We start from the raw sequence: 26,454 nt of genomic DNA, 5'->3' as shown, positions 1-26,454 counted from the left end.
AGGGATGCAAAATTCAACCAATTTTCAAAGATGGAAACTTTCTACAGGAATAAACCAGGAATTCATGAAATGAAAGCATAACTCGTCAATGAAAGAATTGACTGTAATAAAATGTTATAAAATTTCTACTTACAAATAAAGTTGTTGAAATGTTATACATTTTAATTGGTTTTTTTTTTTTGTACATGGATCTGTCTGCCCTATGGCAAAATGTTAATGTTTGTTAGAATATGGCACTTCTCCAAAATTCCCCATCTCAACTTCCCATGAAAATTGATGAGAAAATGTTCCAACCTTAACTGTCAGTGCATTGAATTTTTACGGTCCACTTCTTCACACCTCCCAGTCGTCGTCATCTGCCGCCGTTTGCGGGGCGGGAAGTGGAGGGATGACGTCTGACATTCTTGCAAAGGCTCCTCCGGCACTGGCGGGGGACTCGTTTGAATCCCCACCGACTGGACCCTTCCCAGAAATACCTGACGGGAGAGAGGGAGTGTCATTTTCACCTCCCTCAAATAGACTTGCGTTTTTTTTTATACCTTTCCTGCGCATGGCCAGCTTGTTGAAGAGGTCGGACATGAAGTCGACGCCGCTGGAAGCTGCTACGACTGCCCAGAGACGGCAAAAAAATCATTTGTTAGGCTTTTGACTCACACCACAGACTACGACAGGAGAAAAGGCTCAAATTATTCTAGTCAAAAGAAATCAAAAGGTAGTGTTTGCTAGTGGCATCGGATGCGAGTGTGACCTCATGGTGAGAAGGTCTAAAAGCATCTTCTGGAGTTTTACTTTGTTATCTTTGTAAACTTTTGAATTCTCTTCATTGAAATACGGCTGCGCTAAACACGTGAATACAAAGATTGTGTGGTTTTGCTAACCCGAGGTTACTCGCTGGTTATGCTCCGCTCTCGATTGCACATCGGCGGTGCTAAAAGCTGCTTTTGGTGTCGCCGTGAATAAAACATTCCCACCTTGTTCCTGCTCCTTCTGTTTCTTCTTCTCCATCTTGCGCTCCTTGACGTTGCGCAACTTGGCTTTGCCGATGCCGCCGGCATTGCGGATGGACTCCAGGAGGCTGGCTCGGCCGTCTGAGGGCTGGACCACTTCGCCGGGGGCGCCGGGTACTGGGCCTACGGGGTTGAGGGAGGTTTATTTTAATTTCCCTCCCGACCATTTCTATCGAGTTCCACAGAAATAATGATCACTTAGGCCTGTGTGTGATGTCCATTTTTTTCCTATCTGATTGGCAAACCTGAACTAGGAACTCTGTCTGGAGTGATTTCTGCAGGAGGTGGTGGAGGAGGAGGTGGTGGTGGCGGCGGTTGTCCAGCAGGAGTGGCGGGTGCAGGAGGAGCTGGAGGAGGAGGTGGCGGCGGCGGTGGGGGAGGAGGAACGCTTGGGTGATCCCCTGAAACAAAATAGGTCAGTCAAGCAACACCCGAGCTGGGTTCCCACTGCCTTCTACTGTTTGAATACCTGCGCTGTCCTCGGAGAAGGATGGAAGCTCGGGAATGTTGTGCGTGGGTCCCGACGGGGCGAAACCGGGCCCCAGGTCGGCGCTGTACGACAAGTCGTCGGCGATGCCGGGCAGGTCCGGCAGGTATGACGGCACGTCGATCTCTGGCACCTGACCCAAGTCTGGAACGTAGAAGTAGTTCTCTGCCGTCTGTCAAAAACATGGTCAAATATCATCGTGGGATTTAGAACATTAAGGCATGTCAAGCATGTTTGGATGAATCTTGGGGGGGGGGAAAAAAGCTGATAGTTAGGGTGTCCCAATACTTTCGCTGTAGTTCATTTACCAGTCTCTCCAGCTGCTCTCTCTTTGTGATGGACAGCGGAGCATCAAAAGGTTTCTCCTCTTTTTCCGTCTCGATGGCCGTGTGCGTCTTGATCACAGCTCCCGCCAGAGGGTCGAGGAAGACGTACTTCTTGTAGCTTCAAAACACAATCGAGGGAGGGAATGAAAAAATGTATGTGATGCAAAGTTACTGTACTGAAGTTGAGTTTGCTGTGATTTGCACTTTTTATTCTTTTGACAAGTGTGTGTGTGTGCACTCACAGGTTCTCTGTGGTGTTGAAGAGCAACAAGGAGCTGACGGAGGAGATGTTGCGCGGAAGGCTACCCAGCCCTTCTTCCGTCTCATCCTCTGACTTCTTCTTTTTGCCTGCGCACACGGGGAAGTAGACCAACTTCTCCTGCCAGGGAGACAAACAAAAGGTGAAAAGCAGCAAAAAAAAAAAAGTTACTTTTATCGAACCTACCAGCAAATGTTTATGCAGAACCTATTTTAAGTTTGTTTTCCCCCCCCCCAGAAACTGAATAATGCATTTGTGCACCAAAGGAAATTGCACAATGTGTTTTCATTTGTCTCGAGACAAGACTATTGGAAAAAAAATCTTATTGCAAAACAAAGCAGTGCTACCAAGGGAAACACTGTGCATTTCTTTTTCTTAACAGAGATATATTGTGCATTTTTGTTTACACTTCCCAGGTATCTCAAGATCAGGAACACTTTTCACAGATTACCTGTAAAGTCTTCTCGTCAAAGGGTCGAAGTTTGTTCTGTATTCTTTGCCGCGGACGGGGTTGCGTCGAGGGGTCGGCGGCCCCGGTGAAGATCGACAAGTAGTCCCGGAGTCGGTCTGGGGCCGGGTACTTTGCGCTTGAAAAAACCTGGAAACACACAGCTTTTTGAAGGAGGTGTTCAATGCATCTTCTACAGAACCTGAAGCATTTTCCAAGGTCTTCCAATGTTACCATGACAACCAGATTGCACTACTATGGCAGCACCTTTGTCCTCAAACACAACCTTAGTCACGTCTGCCCAACTATTTTTTGGTACTTTACCTTGGTGGCTTTTTTACTGCCTTTGATTTTGTCAACGCGAGCCTGAACCAGTCGGATTCGGTCGGTGACGCTCTGCAGATGGCGGCGATTTTGCTCGACACTCTCGGACACTCTAAAAGCAACACGCAAAGAGAGCAAAAATAAAGATCTGACAAGTGAGAATATCAAGTAAATTTGTGTGGCGCTTACCTCCTAAATATGTCAGTTGAGATGGTCTCCAGGAAGAATAATGCATCTGCTATTTGGTTAACGGCCTCCTCTCTTCTCAGGTCCGGCTGGATGAGAGGCACCGAGTACACCTGACCCTCCAGGCAGAGCTTCTGGGTCATCCTTTATGACAAATAGTGAAGCAAGACCCAAATGACTCAATTCTCTTGACTGGTTAGGACTGCGGGAAAGTAAATCAATTGGTTTAAGACCACTTCACATATTTTCACTTTCATGTGAAGCTTGTAGATTTAAGTCAACTAATTTGATGGACAGTATTGACAAAAGTTGAGCTGCAATGTGTTTGTTTCCAGACTATGTGTGCAGCAACACATGCAACACATGACCGGATCATGTGTTGCTGCTAATCATGATGGCCCCATGACAACATTTCAGTTTATCAACCCTTTGTATACATCAGTAAAATTTTAAAAAGAGGTAATACACGCACACATTGAACGCATTCAAAATACACACGCGATAAATGGAATATTCTACTCGAAACACTAGTGACGATTCAAAGGCTATGCACTTCACAACGATGGTAACGAAAAGTCACATTGTATAAAACAATTTGAAAAGCACTCTTTTATAAACAAACGCCTTACCTGACCATCAATTTTATTAACACTCCCAGGTCATATAGATAGACTGGAAAAATGCTAGGCTAACGGCGCTAGCATAACAACAGTCTGTTTGCTCGTGCGTTTTTGTGTCATATGACTTCACCATGTTGCCTTCAGGTACCCTCGGAAATGTTTCTGACAGTTACCTCGAGAGGCACTAATAGGACATAACAATTATATACAAATTCCAATTTAAACTTTTTTATTTCACTGAATTTGTTAACTTATTAACACTTTCAAGATAGCAATTTGGTGGAAACGCTCGGTGTACACAATGTACACATTACATGGACGCGACCCCCCTGTATTTCCGTGTGTGGCGTTTATGTGCCCACGGAAATGTAAGAAGCCATCCACTTCCTACTGAGTGAATAGGCAAACCGACTGCATCAATGGAGATTGAATAGTTAATTGTTCGTTTTATTCCATTAGTTCTGATCATTTATTTTTATTTAATTCATGACTACATTTTGACTGTGGTTCAATGCACCGTTTATTACATGCGTGAACCCAAAAGCGATTTATTCTGCTTTGAGGCCTGTAGGGTGCGCGTTTGTCCTGAAGTTTGATCGTGCCTTCTGTGCGTAATGGCGCATCAGTGCCTCCTCCTCCCCTTCTGCCCCCCCCCCCCCCCCCCTGCGATCACAGCTGGATCTAGTTCCTCTCTTCAGCATCTCTCAGCGCAGTAAGAGAGGGAGACAGGAGGGAGGGAGCACAAGTGGAGGCGAGCACTATCGCTGCATCCTTCCAAAAGAAGAAAAAACAACAACACCGCCAAGGAGCGCTCGTCCCTCAACATCCTCCCTCTCCTCTGCGTCCTTTTTGCCTGTCTCTTTCTGGCCATTGTCCGAGCCTCGCGTGTAGGATGAGCTCCAGCCTGCTGGATAATCCGGTGCAGGCGATCTTGTACCTGCGGGAGCTCACCACAATTGTGCAGAACCAGCAAAGTCTGATCCAGACGCAGCGCTCCCGCATCGAAGAGTTGGACCGGCGGGTGGATGAGCTCATTGGGGAGAACAGGCACCTGCGAGATGTCCGCGTGCAGCAGCATCAGCATCCTTACCCCACGTACCCGCACCACCTCCTCCATCATCACCATCAGCTTCACCCCGACCTGGGCTGCCTCCATCACCTCCACCTCGCTCAGGACCCCCAGATCAAAAGCTCCACGACGAGCTCCGCGGCGAGCCCCGCGCCGGAGCAAACGGCCGCACCGGAACAACAAGTCGACGGGGCGGCGGTGGTCCGGGCTCCTTCCGCGGAGCCTCTGGACCCGGGGGACATGCAGCTGGTTCCAGCTGAGCTGACCACCGATTCGCCGGTCGAGAGCGAGCCGGAAAACGGTGGGAGTTGCACCGGCTGCCGCTCCTTGGTTCCGATGACCCCGACTACTCTGTGTCGTTCGCTGGCCCTCGCCAAGACATCCGAGTGAGTTCATACACATACAAAAAATGGTCCGGAAAAGCTTTAGAAAAATACTACTGCGCTCGATTGCTGTGTACCATTAGTCTCTCATTTTCTTTATAATTTTAGTTCACCAAAAAGGTTGTTTTAATTATTATAATTTATTATAATATCCTGCACGTACATTGAGCGTTGCTCAGTGTGTGTGTGTGTGTGCGTGAGGGGCAGAGAGAGATACAGAGGTGGATTATTTAAAAGCGAAACTGGATCATTACGTAACAAACAGCTGTGGGCCTGCAAGTGTGCGTGTGTAATATACACGTGTATTGCATGCATACGTGTGTGTGTGCTTATAATAAATACATGAGTGTTTAATGCACATTTGTGTGTGCAATGTGTGTGTCAGTAATGCATGCACGAGCATGTGATACATGCATGTGTGTGTGCAGCCTAGTGTATATGTCGATTTGTGCATGCGTGAGTGTGTGTACTATACGTGTGTGACGCATGCTTACGTGTGAGCGTGTGTGTGTGTGGGTGGGGGGCAGCCTGCATGGTGAGTGATGTGATGCGTCCACGTTGCTGTTCCTGCTGTTAATGAATGTGCGGCTTTTTCACGTCTCATGGGGCATCCGACGGGCCTCTGATGTTTTCTGTTAGATGAGACGCACGTGCACCACGTGAACGCGTGCACCCCCACCACGCCACCTCCCCTGGCGTCATAGTGCACCACTTCTTCGTCTAATGAGAGGAAGACACTTTTTTAGCTTCTAGATCAAACTTGTCAAAGGTCCGGCCCACGATAGCACTCCATTTATATTTTAGCACCATGTTGCATATGCTAGTAAAAGTAATATTTGACATAGACTGCAATGGTGTTAAAAAAAAAAGGGAGCGTGAGGTGTCAGAAGGGGTCATCCGTCAAAACCGATTGGCTGTTAAATTGAAGTACTTTTTTGTGACCTAAAATGCCTCATACAGTATAAAAAGTTTTCAAGTTTGGGAAATGGTTGCCCCTGCTAACATGGCCGCCATGTGTTAAGCCTGCTCTCGTCTAGTGTGTATATCTCTGACAACCGTGGCACAACATGTCTCTCACTGTAATTACACCACAGCTGTTCAAAGGTGTGTTTTGAGTGAATGGATACTATTTTCCGTACGTTCAATCCAGACTTTGTTGGTTTCGGCGTAATTAAATCCCGATTTAGCTGTACTTGTTATTTTTCTAAATACGCAAAGAGGCTAACAATTGAAACTACATTTCTCTAGGTCGTACTTTCTGCTTGTGTCATCGCTATTTAGTTTTGGTTTTGAATGTGGGAATCTGCTCGGTGTTTCAAGTGGAGAATAACGATGCTCAGCAACTTGACATCGGTCATGCTTCATATTGTAAGTCTTTGAAACCTTCGCTGAATGGAGCTTTTGTAGAGTTCCCATTAACCCTTAACCTTTGCTTTGCACGAACGACTTCTCCAGGAGTTCATCAGTTGTTATTTTTTCATCTGTGCTGATAGTCGCAGGCCTTCCTCTGCACGAATAGGCAAGAACACATCCTGTTTCGACAAACAATAAATTGTACTGGAGCGGTGTGCAGGCCATGAAGCTTCTCAAAGTGGTATTGAACTGCAGGTGGGGGTGGTGGCAACAAAACGAGCCAAAAATCAATTTTGCAATGCTCCAACTTTAGTTGGTGAGCCACGGAAAATGGAATGATATACTGCAAATCCTCAGCTCTCAGAGGATGGTGGCTTCCCAACTGCCTGAATGATACCTGAAATGAAATTGAAAAAAGCAAGTGGATAGATGGATGGACGGGAGGACAGACATGTAGACAAATAGCTAGCTCGCTAGCTAAACAGATCGATCGATCGATAGATAGATGGATAATGTGGTGTTCCTAATAAAGGGGCCTGTTGGCCTCACACACTCAGCGCACACGTCTATCCGTGCGTCTCCATCCAAACGACACGTGTGCTGGTGCGTAATCTTATTTTGGCTGCGTGTTTTGTGTATTTTTGCATTGTTGCCAGTGTTGCCGGTTCACGTGTATGCACCCTGGAGGTTTTGCAGAGAAGGAAGAGGTTCAGAGAAAGGATTCTCTCCCGCTCTTTCCAGCTGAGCCTTCTCTATCTGGCCCACTTAGCCCGTGGAGCGAACGGTAATCAGCCATTCTCAGGAGGGGGAGCGAGAAATAGAAGATGCATGCTCAGTAACGCTCTTTGATGGAAGCCCCCTTCGGAAGGAGCTCGAGGGCTGACTTTGGAGCGGACCAGCTCAGGTGCAGGGAGAAGACCACGCAGGAAAAGGGAAAAAACTCCATTTTGGGCGAGCTGTCTACTCGCTTTATCTATCCCGAACAAACAATCTTCGCCAAGGGATTGAGGGACATCCCGCGGTGTCTGGGAAGGTGCACAAAATGTACCGGCGCCATCCTGAGCGCCCGAGTCGCATGCCAGGCTTCCGGAAAGCGGGAGACGACGGAACATACTGCACTTGAAGTAGCGGTACAAAAGAGCAAGGCCGCGTAGGCATGATGGCAACGCCGGCCGACAGCAAAAGGCACGTAGCCTTAAAATATTCACCTGCTCTATTTGTACGCCGCCTTGGGTGCGGATGGCCATTAGGTGGAATGCCTTGTACAAAAGCATAGAATGAAAAGCGTGCTTGTGTATGACGGCCTCCGGGACCACAAATAAAGCGACAAAAAAATGAGCAGAAACTGCGCTTTTCTACGCCCATTCCCTCACTAATGAGCAACGTTTGCTTTTTTACTTACAGTGGCTTTTCTGTCGGGGATCTATTAAGGAACTCCGCTTCATTTCTCCTACGGGAAAGCACCGAAATGGGCAGCAAACGGTCAAGCGATGCATAGCATGTACGTCACATTTCCGAGGTTCGTCGTTTGAATCTCAGCTGTGGGCCTCCTGCTTAAAACACGCATGTTAGCTTCGATGCATTGTCGTTTTTTTTTTGTCGCGGGCCGCAGCGTAGTCATCGTTTCCTTCGGAGGGCTAGTATGACTGTCAACCCAAATAAATGTATGAACGTCTCATTTTAAATACAGGCTACACAACAAACTGATGAATAAATACTTTTGAAATCAGAGAGTAAGAACTGTTCCAATTTTTAAAAAGATGAATGCTAATAACAATTGCTAGAAACATCTGTATTTTTTTTAAAAGTGAAGACAATTTTCAATTTTAGTACTGACACAATGTTTTCGCGGGCCAAATATAATGACACTGCAGGCCAAATTTGGCCCGCGGGCCAGAGTTTGACATCAAATTGTCCGTAAGTCCAAATGAGTGAACGTCAGCCCTCGTTTCAACCCCGAACAGAAAGAAGCGCAGTAGAAAATGGATGCATGCGTTCTTCATGTGGAAGTTGCGCAGAAAAGGAATCTTTTTATAGCTACGACTGTCACTGTGAGTCCGGGCGTTGATTCTGACTGCCTGTCACCGTGACTTTGCGTCACGTAGAAGATGCCGAGCGCAAGTCAGGAGACGCTTTTGCCGCGCAGTCAAACGTGAAAACGCGGGAAAAAAAGCGGACTATTACCGTACGGCGAGGTGATCCATCAAAAGTATTTACGAGGATCTTTCTAACGTAACGGGAAGTATCTTAGGACAAAATATCTTTGAGGTATTTTAATAAGTCTGTTCACAATAGATTTAATGCTTGCAAGTGTATTGCGTCATCTATGTCAGTAACTCAGACATGGTAGCTAAAATATGAATGAAAGTGTGATAACTTGTATGGGAAGGGAAATAGCTGCAAGTGACCATCTGTCACGTTGATTCGGGGACACGGCTAAATTACAGCCGTGACTGATGGATGCATCGTGGCTATCAACATCTGGATGCACTGTAAGCAGTCTCAGCCTGGAATTGACCCACATATGGGTATTTACGAAGGGATCAGTGCCAAATAATCCCGAGGAGTTTAATGAAAGTCTCTTTTCTGGATTTTCTTTGGCGCTTGGCAAAACAAACAGACGGGATAAACAAGTTTTCTCTCTGCTTCGCAGAAGCGAAACGGTGCTGCATCAGTTCTGTTGCCCCGCCCCCGAGCATCCTGAAGTTGACGTCAGCGGCGCATCCAGGTAAGATGGCTTCAATTCATATATTTTCCCGAAATTCCCAATGGCCACCGCACCTCATCGTCAACAAACATTTATTCCTCTCTTTTGTTGGAATGATTGCTAAACTGTTTCTACCCGCATTGCTTACTTGGTTATCAGCATCCTCCATTTTCATCATTCTCACTGTCATCGCCTATTGTCTCCTTGTTTGTAATGGGGCAGCCATCATTGTAAGTCCCCAACATGGCCATTACACAAAGGTTTATTATTACACCAAAGGACATTTTGCTCTGTGTGCAGTTGACCGCACACATTATGGTGTGTGTTTTTGTGTGTGTGTGTGCGGTTGTGGTCACAGATGCAGCCACATTAAGCGCTTGGTAACAAATAGCCGTCAGGACCTCAAGGTTATTGAACGCACAGGCATCAGTGAGTGCCGATACTGTCAATACCCAATCGGCCCTAGCAACTCGCTGATGACGCAATGGCCATCACTGCCATAGTAACGAGGGGACGAGAAAACCAGCCATCTTGCCTTCTGCTTGGCATTTGGGGAGTTCTGTCGAGCGGCGATGAGTTCATGTCTCTGTGTGGGTGTTTTATTTTTATTATCTTCAAATTGTAAATTGGATTTACAGGCGGCAGTAAAAATATGCAACATTTCAAAATGAGGATGAAGGAAATGATCATTGAATGAGCTCTCGTATCCAAATTTTCATAGCAAATCTTCAAAACAATCTTTAATATTTGAAATCATTAGATGGCATGGAGGTAGAAAAGCGCCGCCATGGCATATCCATTTAGGATACCTGCTTCAATGAGTTCAAATGAATTTGGATCCTTTCATCAGGATAAAATAAAAGACCATTTTGAAACGCACCAAAACATTTCATCCGTATGTGCCAAAGCACAGTGGCTGGGTCTCTGGAGTGTGTGTACAAGATCACAAGTCAAATTTTCTCCCGATTGGATCCAGATCCCACATTTGGCAGCAATTTAAAATGAACATTGGCTATGGCATGGAACGTGTTCAGTGGCTTACACTGTATCAACATTCAATCTCATCAGATCAGCATGCAATTTGTGGGGCTTATGGGGGATCTTATTACATTCTGCTGCCTTACATCGGTGAGAAATTCGGCACCTTTTTTTGGGGGGGGCGGTAATTCCATCCAAAATGATATCATCCTCATGACAAACGTTTATGATTTGGAGGCCGTGATGACGAGAAGCCGACATTTGCGTGGTGTCACGTGATACAGCTGTGTTTAACGTGACTTGTCCGGTCGAGCACAAATAATGACACTTCCTCCCTCTCCTCTAAGGTCATGAGCAAAAACCGGTTTGCAGGGCTGTCTATCCGGCACTTGTATATATTTCTCATTCACGAATGCAATTTGAGCAGGAGAGGGCAAACATTTGTCCTCAAGGGATACATTAGATTTTTTTTTAAATGCTTAAATAATATTATGAAAATGAAATATAAATGGATAATATTTTTAAAAAAGTGTTTTTATTAAATATGTCAAATTTAATCAGCAATATTAGTATACTATTTTGAAGTGTAATTGATAATAATAATTATATTTATGAAGGTTATTAATTCAAATTACCTTATTATTTTTTCTAAAACTTTGCATTTTATTCTTTATAATACATTGGTTGACACAGTATTAACGGGCTGAATTTTTTAAAAATAATATTTTTTGACAGATGTCCCAAATCCAGTGACAGTCTTTGAGTAGTGGGAGTGAGTGGGGGTGTCTCACAGAGCATTACAGAAGCTTTTTGCAGTCCAGATGCATAAATTGCTCAACTCTTGCCTTTTAAACCCTCTAATGTATTCTCACGTACTAATGTATTCGAATTCGGCTCTGGATTTCTCTTTACGCAACCGTCCTATTTGCGACTGAACCTAACTGGCTTGAGCTCGTTTGAGACACAATGCTTCTCTGGTGGCCTTATTTGTGAGAGAAATATTGGCGTGATAACAACAATAACAAGAGGAACTTGGCGTATGCGCCTTGAATTGGATTTTTAACCTGCTTGCTGTTGTTCAGCCTTCACTGTGCATCGTGTTTACACTTGTGAATACACTCCTGAGTGAAAGAAGTGTTTCGAGGAAAAGGAGGAGGGAAATCACAATGCATTATTTGTCAAATGATGCTCAAAGCTCACAGAGGACACGTTATGGAAAATTGCCATTTGAATCACTTGTATAAAAATTGGCGGATCCCTGGAGTGCGTGCCCGACCATCGAGTGTGAAATTACACAACCAAGTTAATTTTTTGGGGGAATTGTGTATATTCCCCATATTGTGTCAGGAGGCGGCCTGTTTTTAATGTTTAGTTTTGCTAATCCAAAAATTTCTCCACCCATGTCTCGCCGGCTAGACTGAGTGAAAATCCGATATTTTCAAGTGATGGATAGACGATAACGGAAATACTATTGTGACAAAGCTAAAAGCTAAAGAGATGCAGAAATTAGCATTGGCCCAAAGTGTTGAAAAGTAAAAATCCAGACTGGCTAATCTCAAAATACTTTTAAGATAACTTTAACATATCCACAAATCAATTTTGGAATCGCCCTGACCTCATTTTCCCCTTTGATAGATTTCAGTCGTGATGTCGTGTAAAAGAAGAATATTTGTCCCTTGAATTAAATAAAACGAAGGACGGGGGAATTATTGAAGAGAGCCACTATAAACCACGTCAAAGCGGCATTAAATAAGACTATTTACAATCGTATATATTTTTCATTTTCCTCAGCCTCAGCTCTATTACAGATGATTATTTGCGAAATATCTGCAGAAGCTGATGAAGTTATCGCTACTTTTTATGCAAGTCATGTTTGACTTTGAGGCGATTGTCTCACTGTGTCGCAAGCGCATGCAGACGTTCTCTTGCTATAATTGACACCGCAGCACTCGATGCAACTATATATGAGCGCATTTGTTTCCATAAAATTTTACATTATATTATTATATTTTATTCCATTTTATTATTGTATATGCTATCCAGATATTTATTAGGTAAGGTAACATGGCGAATGTTGCCTAGCAACAAATATGACATACAAAGATACAATACTAGTTATATCCTGGTGCCCAAACCTGCAAACTCCTCCCAAGAAAGTTGGAGCTGAGAATTGAACTCGGAACCTCGGATTGCGAGGCGAATGTGCTATACCACTGTGCTTCCCATCCAACAAAACGATGCCCTGTGCAAAAGATTAGAATCGTCAGTTCCGATTTTTTTTTCTCCGGCCAAAATATAGATGAAATAGATCATAATACATAATAGGGCTGTACATAATTTAACACATTTATTATGATTATAATATCATGATAAAGGCTTGAGAGAAGATTTAAATGAATTTCTGCTGCAAACTCTGATGAAATTGTGTCCTGCTATGGCCTCCGGCTACTGCAGTCATTTCCCACCTGCTGCTCCACACACACACACACACACACACACACACACACACACACAGACACACAGACACACACACACACACACACACACACACACGCACACACACACACACTCCACAGATGTGTTGTGAAGGTCATGGACGGAGGCGAGCGCTGATGACTATCGGCTCTTATTCCCACGACAGCGGCCGGTTGCTGAGCCTAGAGGACGGCTCGTCCTCAGGAGGACGGGACGCGGACGGCACCACAGCCAAGCGGGAGGGGCCCAGTGACTACGAGATCTCCCTGGAAAACAAAAACAAACAGGTACGCCCTTCTCCGGGCGTGCGGGGACGTCAGGGGCACATGGTAATTCGGGATGACTGAAATGCTCTCACACATCAAACTGAAATGTAACATAGTGACGTACAATCAATTCTACGCAAAGTTTTTGCTATTTACAGGCCAACCTGGTTTCTATCCCCCATGAATAACGGGGGGTCCAGTAATCCTGAATTATGTCCCTGACGGGCCCTCATATCGGGGTGTATTTTTCGCCCTTGGCAGGAGGGAGACGGAGAGACATTTGTCTTTGAGCATGAGGGGGGGGGGGGGGGTCGATGGTGGGAATAGGGGGGGGGTGAAAATGACATTGCGTGCTGCAAAAGAAACCCATTCAGATCTATTTCTGTCTCTGTTGACATGAAAGAGAGAGCGAAAAAAAGTGAACGCCAGTGTCTCAACATCCACAGCGACAGGAGCATGAAAGATGCTAGGTTGCCATGGTAACAGCTAATAACGGCTTTCGTGTGTGTGTGTGTGTGTGTGCGCGCGCATTTTTTGCGGGGTGTTCTCATGGTGTGCGTCGGCTGTCCTCCTTTTCTTTATCGCTCTGATTTGTCTTCTTTGCTGGAAGGTTTGGCAGTGTAACTTTTTTGGGGGGACAATTCATTAGGCACGCCTGGTAGAGAGATCCAACACAAACATCGTCTTCTCTCTCCAGATAGAAGACCTGGAGCAAAGGTACGGAGGCCACCTCATCGCCAGACGGGCCGCCCGCCGCATCCAGACGGCCTTCCGTCAGTACCAGCTCAGCAAAAATTTCCAAAAGATCCGCAACTCGCTCTCGGAGAGCAAGCTACCGCGCCGGATCTCCCTGCGCCAACCCAGCCCGTCGGGACGGGCCCGCAATAGCACCCAGAGACACAGTTACTCTCTCCATCCGGGAGGGGGGCAGATTCCGCTTCGTTCCAAGACGCCTCCTCCGCCGCCGTGTCGCTCCACCTCTCTACCGCCGTCTCCCGCGTCCGCCCCGGCAGCGGCCGCCGCTCCGACCTCAGGAGCGCCGCCCTCTCAAAGCCCCGGACCTTCGCTTTCGCAGCTGGAGGACTGCTTCTCCGAACAAGTGAGTCTGTTTGAATACCAGAAATTCAAATCCTCCTTCTCCGGGGTCCGCCCTGGGCTGGTCGCCAGTCAACAAACAAAGTCACATTGGAACCGATGGACGATGTCAATGTCCTCATTAGGGTCACGTATGACCTGGAGCTTTTGCCAGCTTACTTTTTGGCAAGAGAATGGAAAGCAGTGGACTCGTGCCAGCCAATCACAAGGCACATCAAGACAAACAACTTTGCATCGCACATCTTCAAGGTTGCTTGTCCTCATTATGGTGAGCTGGAGCAGCTCCCAGTAGACATCTGGATATACTCAATATATATATATATTGTTTTACCAGATGATCTAATAAGACACTGTCGTTACTCATTTGGACCCATCGGTCTCACAAAATGCAGATAATTAGCTAACCTGCTCCAATAGGAGACCATTTCAACCTTCAATTCGCTCCATTGTACTTTATCATTATTAGACATTAAAGTAAGTGTTCCTTTTAAAATGTGCAGAGTATCCTAATGTGACAAGAAAAATCCATCCATTTTTAAAAGCTCGTTTTGTCTTTAGGCTAACGCTCACATTCACATCTAAGAGGCTTCAAATAACCATAGTGATTTTCCGATAATGATTTTAACGAGGATCTCCTCACTCTGAGGCGATCGATGCAGAGAAAAAAATGTTTTTTGGGGATGTTCCACCCGAGATTCCAAGACAAATCTTCTGATTGTGAGGCAGTCGTGCTTACTGCTACTCCCCCGTGACAAATTTGTTTTTGTTCTTTCAGCTTCACTCGCTTGCCCAGTCGATAGATGAGGCCCTCCGCGGTTGGAGCGTATCCGAAGGTTCGGAGGGCCAAGGCCTCCTCATGGACCCCGGGGCCCTGTGTGCGGCCGCCGAGAGCGCCTGCCTCCCCCGCAGCGCCAGCTCTCTACTCATGGCCTTCCGGGACGTCACCGTCCACATCGACAGCAATAGTTCCTACACCATCTCGTCCGCTACCACCACCACTACCACCACCTCGCTGGGCAACGCCGGCGGCGAGGCGGGCAGCAGGAAGACCTCGCTGAGCGGGATGGGCTTCGTCGGAGGCGAGTCCGGCGAGGAGCCCGACTTCCCGGCGCCTCCTCCCAGCGAGGAGCTGGAGAATTTGGACCCGGGGTCGCGGAGGGGCTCCGCCGTGCCCCTCCCGGGGGGCGCCCCGTACAGCGACGGCATCTCGGACAAAGCCGGGTCTACCTCCACGTCTACCTCCGCCGCCATCGTCACCTCGGCCCAGTCCGACCAGCAGCCCGCCCAGATTTACACCCAGTACCAGCAGTATCACTACACCCACCCGCAGCAGCTGGCGACGGGCGGCGGCCCCGATGCCCTGCAGGCTCTGGTGGTCTCCCTGCCCAGGGATCGATGCCAGGATCCGGCGGCCTGCCGTTCGCCCACCCTCTCCACCGACACACATCGTAAACGGCTCTATCGCATTGGATTAAACCTCTTCAACGTGTGAGTGCAAAGTACACTTTTTGCCTTGGGAGTTTTTTTTTTTTTTTTTTTTTGCGGGAGGGGCCCACTACCGACAAGAAAATAAAGCCAAAGGCATCGAGGCGATGGAGGAGGTATAAAAAAAAAAAAAGGGAGCATGCACAATGTGAAAGCAGCCATAAATAGAGGGAGAGCACCACTGGCCTTTACTTCTCATCATTACTATTAGTTATCGCAAATTAAAGTTGATTAAGGAGCGCGCTTGGCTGGCAGCCGCTCTGACCCGGACGAGTCGTCAGCTAACAGCTTTGAGCATGAACGCACTTTAATTTTTCTTTATTTCAGAAGCAGTTTCTTTTCTCTCTCTCTCTCTCTCTGTCTCTCTCTCACACACACACACATACTGCATAAGTATCCTTTTGAATCGTCGAGCACTTGCGAAAGAGCGCCGACATTATATTCTGATGAAGTGTTATGAAACGGCTTCAAATGGGTTGTTAATATTTCATAAATGTTAACTAAGAACAGCAAGAGTCCAATGCATTTTTTGAGAGCGTCATATGTATTTCCATTGTTCTTATTTTTATTTGTATCGTTTCTTATGACACAAATGTATTTATTTATTTTTATTATTTTTTGACTATATTTTATGAATTTGTTATTTTTAGTTAAAAAAAATCATGTTTTTTGATTGTTTTTGGTATTATTAAAAATAATAAAATGATATAAATATATAATATATAAATATATAAAATTCATGTATGTTTTATTTTTTGGGTATTATTAAAAATGATATAAATATATATAATATAATAAAATTATATAAATAGTTTTGATGATGTCACTATAACACCATGTTTCAACAATTGCTCCCTTGCGGTGACAGGAACCCGGAGAAAGGCATTCACTTCCTGATCACGCGTGGCTTTGTGCCCGACACGGCTATCGGCGTGGCTCACTTTCTGCTGCAGAGGAAAGGCCTGAGCAGGCAGATGATTGGAGAGTTTCTGGGCAACAGCAAGCTGCAGTTCAACAGAGACGTTCTCGAGTGAGTCGCCATCCTTTTCCATAATATTTACCAATTGATGTATGGATCATGTCTTTATTGATTTTTTTTCTTGCTGACAATATCTAATATTTGGACATGTAGCTTTAAATAGAATATTTGAGTTGCTTGCGTTTGTTTGGTTCCCCCAACGGAGACAACTTTAGATTCAATATAAATAATTCACAGTTGCTTTCTAGAATCTTTCTAGGCCATTAGATGGGTTTCTTTTCAAGCAATTGAACCTTTGCCATCTTTCAAATGTTTCAGTGGGGATTGAAAAAGATCAGAAGCAAAAAAAAAAAAAAAAAGAAGACAGTATAGCAACAAAATAAAGCCTATTCAAAGACAGATAAAGAATGACGAGTCATGAATTTTGTTACAAAAGCTTTTTATTTTCTTTTATTCAGTCTTTCCCGGTTATCTGTATAGTTTTAAATTTTTGGATAAAAAGGAAAAGCCTCTTTTTTTTGTCACTTATTACCATAATTTCTATTCTTGTACATTATGAGTTTTCTTCTTCTTTTCAGATTAAAACTTTCCTCTCAGAAAAACTACTACCTCTGTTTTTGTAAAATGACTTTTAGCTCACAAATCCCCCCCCATAATTTTTTTTTGTTATTCAGTGTTGCCTTGAAATTATTATTTTTTTTGCTGAGTTTTGTGCAGAGCTTGTGGAAACAATGCCTACATTTCCCATCATTCAACAGCGACCTTTCCTTTCAACATTTTATCAGCGACATCATTCACGCTGATCTTATGATGCTGGGCCAGAGCCATGAATTATACAAGACCTTTTGCAGGTTTAGCACTTCCCACTTTTATTGACTTGCGCATCGACAGCTACGCTGATATTCTGGCTAGCAGCAAATAAGAAGCACAGACGCTAAAGCATATCTAGTGAGATATTGCTATGTAGTGAGCTACTTTACACCCGAGAGTCACATTAGCGCCCGCTCTGGTACTTTGATCTTTGGATTTAAATCAGTTTCGAGCAACCTCCAGGACTCACTGACACGTTTTCAAAGCTGCTCTATTTTGACCCACAAAAAAAAAAAAAAAAAAAAAACGGCGCATAAAATCATATAATAAAGCAACTTTGGAAGTTTGGAGTTGTCATATTGCAGAGTCATAAAAAGAGGAGGAGGGGCTACTTTGGATCTTAAGAGCTTTTTGTCAAATATTTTTTCAAGGTGAAGTATGACTTGTGACTTGTCTGCAGCATGACTGCAAAAAAATATGAAAAGAAATCCTTTCACAGTGGAAGCTGCAAAGATGAGAGCTAAATATGATCTCCCTTGCATGTTAAGGCCACTTGGAGTGATCATTGAAACCACAAAATAAATACACATATGACATTATATCTCCATCTCGTGCCTTTGAGACTTCATTTCACTCAAACGTTTCCAATCTACTTCATATTGAGTGTGCACATTTCAAGTGTGCAAATGTTAGCCCAAGTGACACAACTTGATTTCATGACATCATTCGGTGCCGCTTTATTCTTTGTGGAAAAAACGTCCACGTCGTTCTCGTGAGAACTACACTTTTTCCTGTCCTCATTGTACTGGACCGCTCAGTGGTAGTAAAGTGCTAGCCGGCATACATAAATGCAACACGCTTCCATTCAAAATGCTCATGTTTTTGTAAGCATCCTCATCTGGAGAAAACGGAGGGACTGGCTTTTTTTTTGCTGAGGTTATTGGAGAAACTGTTGAAATAGGTCACTGCCCCCCCCAACACACACACACACATGTATTTATGTATGTGCTGCTGCCATTGGCACATTGTAAGCCTTTCATGTACTCCTTTGAATGTCATTATGTGACTCTCCTATCTCCCGCTGTCATCCTATTCCACTTTCTATTTGTGTGTGCGTGTATGTCTTCCAGGTCAGCGCTTCAGTAATGGAAGTATGACTGTAAGAGGAAGGTTTTGCCATCAGCGTGTGTGTGTATGTGTGCATTCGCTTGGACCCAAGTGCCCACGCTGCCCCTACTACGTTGCTAAATTGTTTCTTCTCCCCCCCCCGCCCTCTTTTGTGTTCATTCGCGTGGATACTGGCAGCTGCGTGGTGGACGAAATGGATTTCTCGGGCATGGAGCTGGACGAGGCCTTGAGGAAGTTCCAGGCTCACGTGCGGGTGCAAGGCGAGGCGCAGAAGGTGGAGAGACTCATTGAGGCCTTCAGGTGAGACGCTTGGAGCGTTCAAGCGGAATATTTTGCAGAAGGTCCTCACAACCAAAAGGGCACCTTCAATTTTTTGTACTGCCGCTAGCGACCGGTGCTTACATGATTCAGTATTAAGTGAAAATATATAAAAAAAATAAACTGACAAGAGTATCTTTGATGTCATGTATTAGCCTTGTGGCTATCAGACATCCACATCCAGAGAGACACTTTAACAGGCTTTTAGTGCTTATGAGAGCTGCTGGTGACAGGTTGTGATGAGAGCAAAGCTTTGGTATCATTAACAAATTATACTGATTGCCTGCAACCGCGGATGAACTCGACAATTACACACAACCCGCAAAAAAAAAACCCCGATGCAGATCTGTGAGTGTACGAAAATAGACGCTCTCGACTTCACAACAACCTCCTGGCGACACATTGTTTTTTAGGTTTGGATCTGTTCTGTGTGATTGCGCTTCAGCCAATATGTTGCGGATATTTAGGAAAATAATTTTTGCTCAGTATAAAGGCAAGTCTGGAGTTAGAGTTGCGCACGGTCCACTTAAACAGATTCAGCATAATGGATGGATAGAAGAAAGGGCAGAGAAGGGGTCAGGATTACTAAGCTAATACAAGCTAATGCAAGCTAATACAAGCTAATGTGGAACACGACAAGGATGAAACTCTGCTCAGCTTTTGCCTAACCATACCCCTGACCCCTAATCCTAAGGGATGGATGGTGGTTCATAAACGGCATAATTTAGACTAGGCTAGCTGCCGAGCATTATGTCGATTATGTCTTCCATCACATTTCCGAATGACTCGCTCGCATATACATTTTAGTAACGAGGCAGCTCACAAAAGCTTTTCTTGGATTTATGAATTCACACATGATGGAAGAAGCAATTTTAAAGTCACTTTTCGATCATATTTTCTCTTCAAGAGACTAAGTGTAGTATGCATCCTGCTTTTATAGCGCTGCCAGGTTTGTAGGTAAAAAGCAAAGGCATTTACTCGGCAGCATTGTCCTTGAAGCATCCTGGATGTGTCCACACATTGCTCACAGGGACAAATTGGAGAAAAATTGCTGCTGTGATTTAGTGTTATAGATGTGCCAGAGTCAATGTAATATGCTGTGCGTGTCTTTTGTGCAAGGAGATGAGGTCTTTCTTTTAAAATGACAACAAACGCACCCTTACAACATTTCATGTCGTTTTGAAATATACTCTGGAGTGCTAGTTTATTAGCATTAGCATATATAATTATGACTTTGCTAATGCGTTAGCCTCGGTTAGCCTAGCTGTGTATAATCGGTGCCCTTTACAGATGAAAGGCAGTGGAAGGAAAAGCAAATAATCATTTCACGCTTCTTTGCTCATTCGAAGGCCAATAAGAACGCTTCATCACATGTCGCCGAGTCATTACACATCTGTCACCGGCGATGGCCAACTACACTTTGCGAGTATAGGTCACAAGTGAACGGGTCTTATCGGGATTTGTTACGTAACACTTGTTATGTCATTCGCGTGTATGTTGCGCTGCCACGGTGGCGAAGGATTCTTTGTGCCAGCTGGCGTGCGAACCTTCATGTTTGTGAAGATGCCAGGTCGCCGTCGAAACAGACCGCTGACGTAAGATGGCCAGCCAAGAATGACGTCGAAAAACACGCACGTTGTTGCTGTTTATTCACACAGAGGGTGTGCGTGTCTAGAATCGTGGAGCTCGCCTATGAATATTTCCCGCATATTACGTCAAGTAAATGAGTCGGGACGCTGCTCACTGGCTGAAACCGGCAGGAAAATGTTTAGTTTGCAGTATCGTACAAAAACAAAAAATAAATTCAAGTATTAAATCGTGCCACCTTGTGCCAAATACAAACAAGTGTATATCCTCCAATGTCCATAGCCTCCACGCTGGCATGTCTGTGCTAAAAGCCCCTCTGACTCCCAGAATGCACCAGTGTGTAAGCGCAAGTGACAGTCAAGGAGTTGGGGAGGCGCGAGGGAGACATTTACAAGCCTGCGGGCAGCGAGAGAGCAGACAAAGTGCAACATCTCATCATGCTCGTGCCAGCCAACGTGACGAGAGGAGTGTTACTTCACCGATGGCGCAAACCGCTTTGCACTGTCAAATGCGGCCTTTCAGCGCCATTAATGGCAACCGCTACTGATTATCATACGCCATTGACCACAACCTTCCTCTTTGCCTCTATATTTTGAATACTGTATGTATATAAAAAATATTGAATGTATTCCGTATGATGCCCCTTTTAATTATCTTCATGAAAGCACACACTCTCAGATGCCGATATTGCGCCCTTCCTCATATCCTAACCAGCTCACAATATCCATATCTTAAAATCAGAAGAGAGTGAAAATGTGTGTCATAATCATAATAAAGCCACAAGCCATGAAGTCAGGAGGCCACTTCATTAAATTCGATTGCGCTTCAGGAACCACAAAAAAACGTTTTTAGAGGCGGTGGAAGCCTGCAGGTGGGAGTCGAGAGAGCTCGGCTGACTGTCAAAGAATTTTGGAGCATCATTTTATACCAACGTGGACCGAATAAAATATTCAGAAACGCACAAAAAATGCCGATCTTTTACTGAATTTTTTTTTTTTGATGTGCACTCAGCCAGCGCTACTGCATGTGTAATCCCGATGTGGTGCAGCAGTTCCACAACCCCGACACCATCTTCATCCTGGCCTTCGCTGTGGTCCTCCTCAACACTGACATGTACTCGCCCAACATCAAACCGCAGCGCAAGATGGGCCTCGACGACTTCATACGCAACCTCAGAGGTGACAGTCATGTACACCACACGCTATACAACTGAAATAATGCGGTTGCATAAGTGTGCACACCCTCATAACTGGGACGTAGCTGTGTTCAAAATGAACAACAGTCATTTCTACGGCCCGTAAGTCAGCGCCTCAAGCGAACACCTCTCCTCGCTCTCCTGGTGATCCATGTCTGATCGATCCTCAGCTCCCCGAGTTCTGCCCCAAAGACCGTGCCAATTAATTCCGGCTCATTGCGATTTAACGATACGAGCTGGTATTTTCCAAATGCATCCCATCACCTCTGCTTGGGCCGGCAGCATTTTGACTTCTATTTACCTTTGCTCAACAACACTTTTTCTTCAGTCAACAGCAGCTTCTGGGCAGTTAGTTCATTGTCATGGAAACGGGCGAAGAGAACGTCGTGATTAAGTGCGGCCATCCTGCATGGTGTGGCTGTGACTGGCACTGCAGGGACACCCATTTAACAGTCTCATCCATCTATCTGTCTCTCTGTCCATCTGTCAGCCCTGATTTGTTTAGGCTAGCTAGCCTGAGTTAGCTCCCAAGCTAAAAAATATGACCTCTGTATTTTTTGTGAGACAGTCCACTGTTTATCAATGTCCTCACAGGCAGCAACCAGTAAACAAAACAATTTGGTCAAACACTTATTTGCCCCTCCTCATAGCTCAAGCTCTCACAACCTCATGAGTTCCCAGTTGATGGAAAATACGTTTTTTTAAAGGGTCTTTGTCTTGGCCTTCCAAGCAATATTGTTCACAGTGAGCCATGCTCATATATTTTTTTGGGGGGCACGGCTGCTTTTTCAGGTGTGGACGACGGAGCAGATATCCCCAGAGAGATGGTGGCTGGCATTTATGAACGAATCCAACAAAGAGAGCTACGATCCAATGAGGACCATGTCACCTATGTGAGCCGCGTGGAGCAGTCCATCCTTGGTCTGAAGACTGTAAGCCTCGGAAAAATATTCCGACTTCCCAAGCGACCCAGAAGTGACGACCTTCGTAAAATTCCCTAACTTATCTCTTTCACTGTCCCTGTGCAGATCTTGGCCGTACCTCACAGACGTCTGGTGTGCTGCTGTCGTCTGTTTGAGGTTCCAGATGCCAATAAACCTCATAAACAGAAATTATCACAGCTCCAGAGAGAGGTCTTCCTCTTCAACGACCTGCTCCTGGTGAGCACGCTTCAAAACATGTGTGCCTATCAACATTTCGCTGCCAAGTCGTTTTATTCAGTCGAGCAGGTTTTCTTACATGTCAAACATCTTTGGGTGCGTCTCCAGATCCTGAAGCTATGCCCCAAGAAGAAAACCTCGGCTTCTTACACCTTCTGCAAAGCGATGGGTCTCCTGGGAATGCAGTTTCATCTCTTCAGCAATGAATGTACAATAAATTCACACTTGTACATATCAGATGCACCTGCATGATGTAAGCTAGAAACACCTTGGCTTGCCTTCTTAAAACTGGGTCAATAACTAACCCAGCGCTAGATCCAAAATGGACTGAGCCAACAAGAGGTAAAATCTTTCCATACTGATGGGTTAAAGGAGTTTGCCCAAAATGGCCACTTCAAATCAAAATGGCTGACTTCCTGTGTCATTTCAAACATTGGACTTTTGAATAGATCCTCCATGAATACATCCACACGTCTTTTGTTTTTGTCTCGACACCAGACTACGCCCATGGCGTCACCATGCTGAGCCCGTTTACCTCCGAGAAGAAGCAGCTGGTCAGCTTTTGCTCGCCAAGTGGGGAGGAGTTGCGGAAATTTGCCGAGGAGCTACGAGAGGCCATTTCCGAAGTCAACGAGATGGAGCACATACACATTCAGTGTAAGGCTTGCGAAGATTGTTCAAGTACTCGCATGCTGTACTTTAGTAGAAGTACATATAGTACTCGTTTTCTTACTTTTTATACTTTTGTTTTCTTGTATTTTTAAGGGGAACTGGAGAGGCAACAGGGCATCCAGCCTCACAGCATACACACAAATGGCGGCCAAATGGATGCACACACGGGACATGGATCGCCCTCAGGTGCAGACTAAAATCCATTCAATCAATTTGTCATGTGACTCACAAATTATTCATTGACTGTTTGTTGAAGTTGTATTGAACTTCTTAAAAAAAAAAAATAATTCAAATTTGTGCTGCTACAAAAGTATCCACAGGCTAAATGTTGCTATGCATTTACAGAGAGGTCAATCTTGTATTTAAAAAAAAAAAAAAAAAGTTAAGCCCTAACACACGTCGTGGTAAATCTCCTTATCTCGCTCACTAGAGAATCGCAAATAAGCATATTTTTTTAAACCCCCAAACTGCTGAAGCATTTCGTTGCACACGAAAAAAACAGTCCCTCAAAACGGCAGCTTCCCTACTTAGTGCTGATTAGAAGCTTGGAAAGATGGGAATATTTTAATTTAATTACTGTGCACGTCGGCGGTATTTGTAGCTATTAGCTGTCAAGGTTACGCATAATATCTGCAACACGCTCACAAATCATACAAACAAATGTAACTTTCAAATGTCGGAACAAAACCTCTGCCGTGGAGATTTGTTTTTCTTTAACCTTTCTTATATTTATCAACCTGTTAAATGCCTCAATCAATCTGAATTTAGTCACCTCGACACCAAAAATACATCTCAAAAATGCGATATAGCGAGGGCACGAACAATGTATGAATTAATAATAACGTACAAAAGGGTTCAACTTTGGAGTGTTTCTCTAGTCGTAGACTTGGCCCGTTCATTGACTGGCGCAAATACTGAATGAAGCCTTGGCGGAGGTATCAGCAAATTCCTGTAGCGCTTTTGATATTTTCATGCACGCCTGTTGATTTCTCCTGTGCTCCGGCAGGTCAACAGGACGTGTACGATAAAAGCGGCAACAACAACGCTGTAGAGGTGAGTGCCAAAACTACTCTTGTCTCCCTCAGGTAAGTGTGTGCTTGTTCATCTCCGTGGGACTGCTTCTCTGAATGTACGCGGCGGCGTGTGTGTGTGCGCGTGACTCAATAAGTCATGCTTGGCTTTAACAATAATAATAATACGGAAAAAAAAAGTGAAAAGCTCTGCCAGAGGCTCTTCACCAAGGATACAAAGGCGGCCTGGAGGCCTTCGAGTGGATCAGCCACTCTCGCTCCGGAGAAAAAATAAAATCCATTCATCAACTGTTGCTAAGCCTAGACGAGGCAAACATAAGCTAGCCTGTGTGTGCGTTTGTTGCTCTTTTCACCGTGTGTCTTTTTCCTGCCTCAGCCAGTCCTTTTGAGACATGTCAGTCAGTGTGTTAGGGAGGCACCACGCCCTCGGTGTCACTTTATCTCTCGATCTTCTACCCCCACCACCCTCACCTGCCCGCAAAACAACCCCCACCCACTTCTCATAACCTCTCAACTCTTTCCAGGTAGTTAGAACTTGGATACCGTTTGAAATGTTTTTACTGTGGGTACAGACAAAGCCCATTTCGGTGAATGATTGACACCCCTCCCCTCTAAAAGTATTCTTAGCGTCAGGATATTAAACAGTATTTTAAGTATTGGCTTAAATTGACGTTTTGGGGCTGACTGATTAATCGGGCGCCCAAATGAATCGGTGATTTAATAGCCTTATAAGAAATATATACAATGATGAGAAAGTGTGTGGCCGTAAGTGTGTGTGTGTCGCACGCGCTGATTGCACGCCACCTCCGTGCATGCCTGCATGCCCCCGTGCGTGTCACACCAGAGGGCTGCGTAAGGCTGCGTTCAGGCTGGTAACTCCCCGTGCGTTCTCTGGCTGTTCCTAAACTAGGTGTCAATTCACAACAGGCTGCAGACCTACCAACTGAGCCCGCCCAGCGTTGAGCCGACGACCCCCCTGGCCCTGACCGCCCCGCCCGCCTTGCTGGGCCCAGCCCCGGCCGGGGAGCTCCGCCCGGAGACGCTGATCCAGTGTCAGCAGATCGTTAAGGTCATCGTTGTGGACCAGAGTGGGCGGGGCCGCATGGAGGCCTTCCTCAGCCAGGGGCCGGCCGCCCATCAGCTTCTGCGCTCGGCCATGTCCACGCCTGTCCACGTCCAGGGTGACGGGCCCCAACCCCCCCTGCCGCCGCCCCCGCCCCCATACAACCACCCGCACCAGTTCTGCCCGCCGGACTCGCCCATGCCGCTCCACCACACTATGCCGCTCACTCGCAGACGCAATTCCAGCGGCTCCCGCAGCATTGTCTGAGCAATCCCCCCCCCCCCTCCACCACCCTGCACAAAACACACAAACAGCCACTATGACCCTCCTGCCTTGCCGCTACCCCCCCCCCCCCCCTCCTCACTATGGCCCAAAACCTGGAGTTGTTGTGATGCCATTTTGTAAAGACAATTGAAGTGCTCGCTGAGGATATCAGTCCTCAGTTTAACCATCTTCAAAACACATTTGGACTGTTTGTGCTCAGGCGGCAGCCCCCAAAAAGCACCAAGATTCCCATTAAGCAGGGGTGTGCAAACGTATGTGCTCAAGGGCCACATTTGATTTGTAAAATGAACAAATGGACGAGCTCATTTGCAGTTGAGGTACAAAAAAAAAATAGTATTTTCGGTAAAATATGTATTTAATACTTATTTAAACATAATTGATGGAGCAATTATTTAATGATTCAATTTTAGTCATATTGATGTGTTTTAAGTAATAAAAAATTATTTATTAAAAACAAACTATATATATTAGATTCATTTCATTTGAACAAATCAAAATATTTAATTGAGTAAAAAAATATTTTTAGCTTATATTTTTGCATTTCAAAAAAATAATTATTATATTTATTGTTAATAAACTATTTTAAGGAATTTTAAATATGTTATTTAAAAATTATTTAATTTTAACTGTTACATTTATTTAATTAAATTAAATTTATGCTGCTTTTAAACTATTATTTTTTCTAAACCTATTATGTAATCAAATAAAATGTCCACGTTTTTTTGTTTTGTTGAGAGTATTTATCTGCATTTTGTATT

General features: G+C 45.0%; 2 protein-coding genes across 3 annotated transcripts; one reads left to right on the top strand and one right to left on the bottom strand.

Moving 5' to 3' along the window:
* Positions 1–144: 144 nt before the first annotated feature.
* wash1 (WAS protein family homolog 1) lies at positions 145–3,981 on the bottom strand. Its single transcript, XM_037254097.1, has 11 exons — positions 3,667–3,981; positions 3,041–3,181; positions 2,852–2,963; positions 2,531–2,677; positions 2,063–2,199; positions 1,803–1,938; positions 1,477–1,666; positions 1,253–1,408; positions 972–1,130; positions 540–608; positions 145–476 (listed from the first exon to the last, which is right to left on the bottom strand). The coding sequence occupies exons 1-11, from the start codon at positions 3,672–3,674 to the stop codon at positions 334–336; spliced, it is 1,398 nt and encodes a 465-aa protein (XP_037109992.1). The 5' UTR covers positions 3,675–3,981; the 3' UTR covers positions 145–333.
* Positions 3,982–4,327: 346 nt separating this feature from the next.
* Positions 4,328–26,196, top strand: iqsec3b (IQ motif and Sec7 domain ArfGEF 3b). 2 transcript variants are annotated; one of them, XM_037254092.1, is made up of 15 exons: positions 4,328–5,112; positions 9,116–9,190; positions 12,789–12,909; positions 13,586–13,987; positions 14,759–15,471; positions 16,337–16,498; positions 18,563–18,685; positions 21,302–21,468; positions 22,278–22,417; positions 22,514–22,645; positions 22,754–22,853; positions 23,144–23,302; positions 23,411–23,503; positions 24,324–24,370; positions 25,259–26,196. In XM_037254092.1, the coding sequence occupies exons 1-15, from the start codon at positions 4,550–4,552 to the stop codon at positions 25,676–25,678; spliced, it is 3,417 nt and encodes a 1,138-aa protein (XP_037109987.1). In that variant the 5' UTR covers positions 4,328–4,549; the 3' UTR covers positions 25,679–26,196. The 2 variants fall into 2 exon arrangements, with proteins under 2 accessions (XP_037109987.1, XP_037109988.1); XM_037254093.1 differs by having other exon boundaries at positions 25,276–25,411.
* Positions 26,197–26,454: the final 258 nt, after the last annotated feature.

This window comes from Syngnathus acus, chromosome 6, assembly GCF_901709675.1.
Source record: "Syngnathus acus chromosome 6, fSynAcu1.2, whole genome shotgun sequence".
Taxonomy (NCBI): domain Eukaryota; kingdom Metazoa; phylum Chordata; class Actinopteri; order Syngnathiformes; family Syngnathidae; genus Syngnathus; species Syngnathus acus.
The sequence above is the reverse complement of the archived record's forward strand: the minus strand, read 5'-3'. Positions and strand labels throughout refer to the sequence as shown.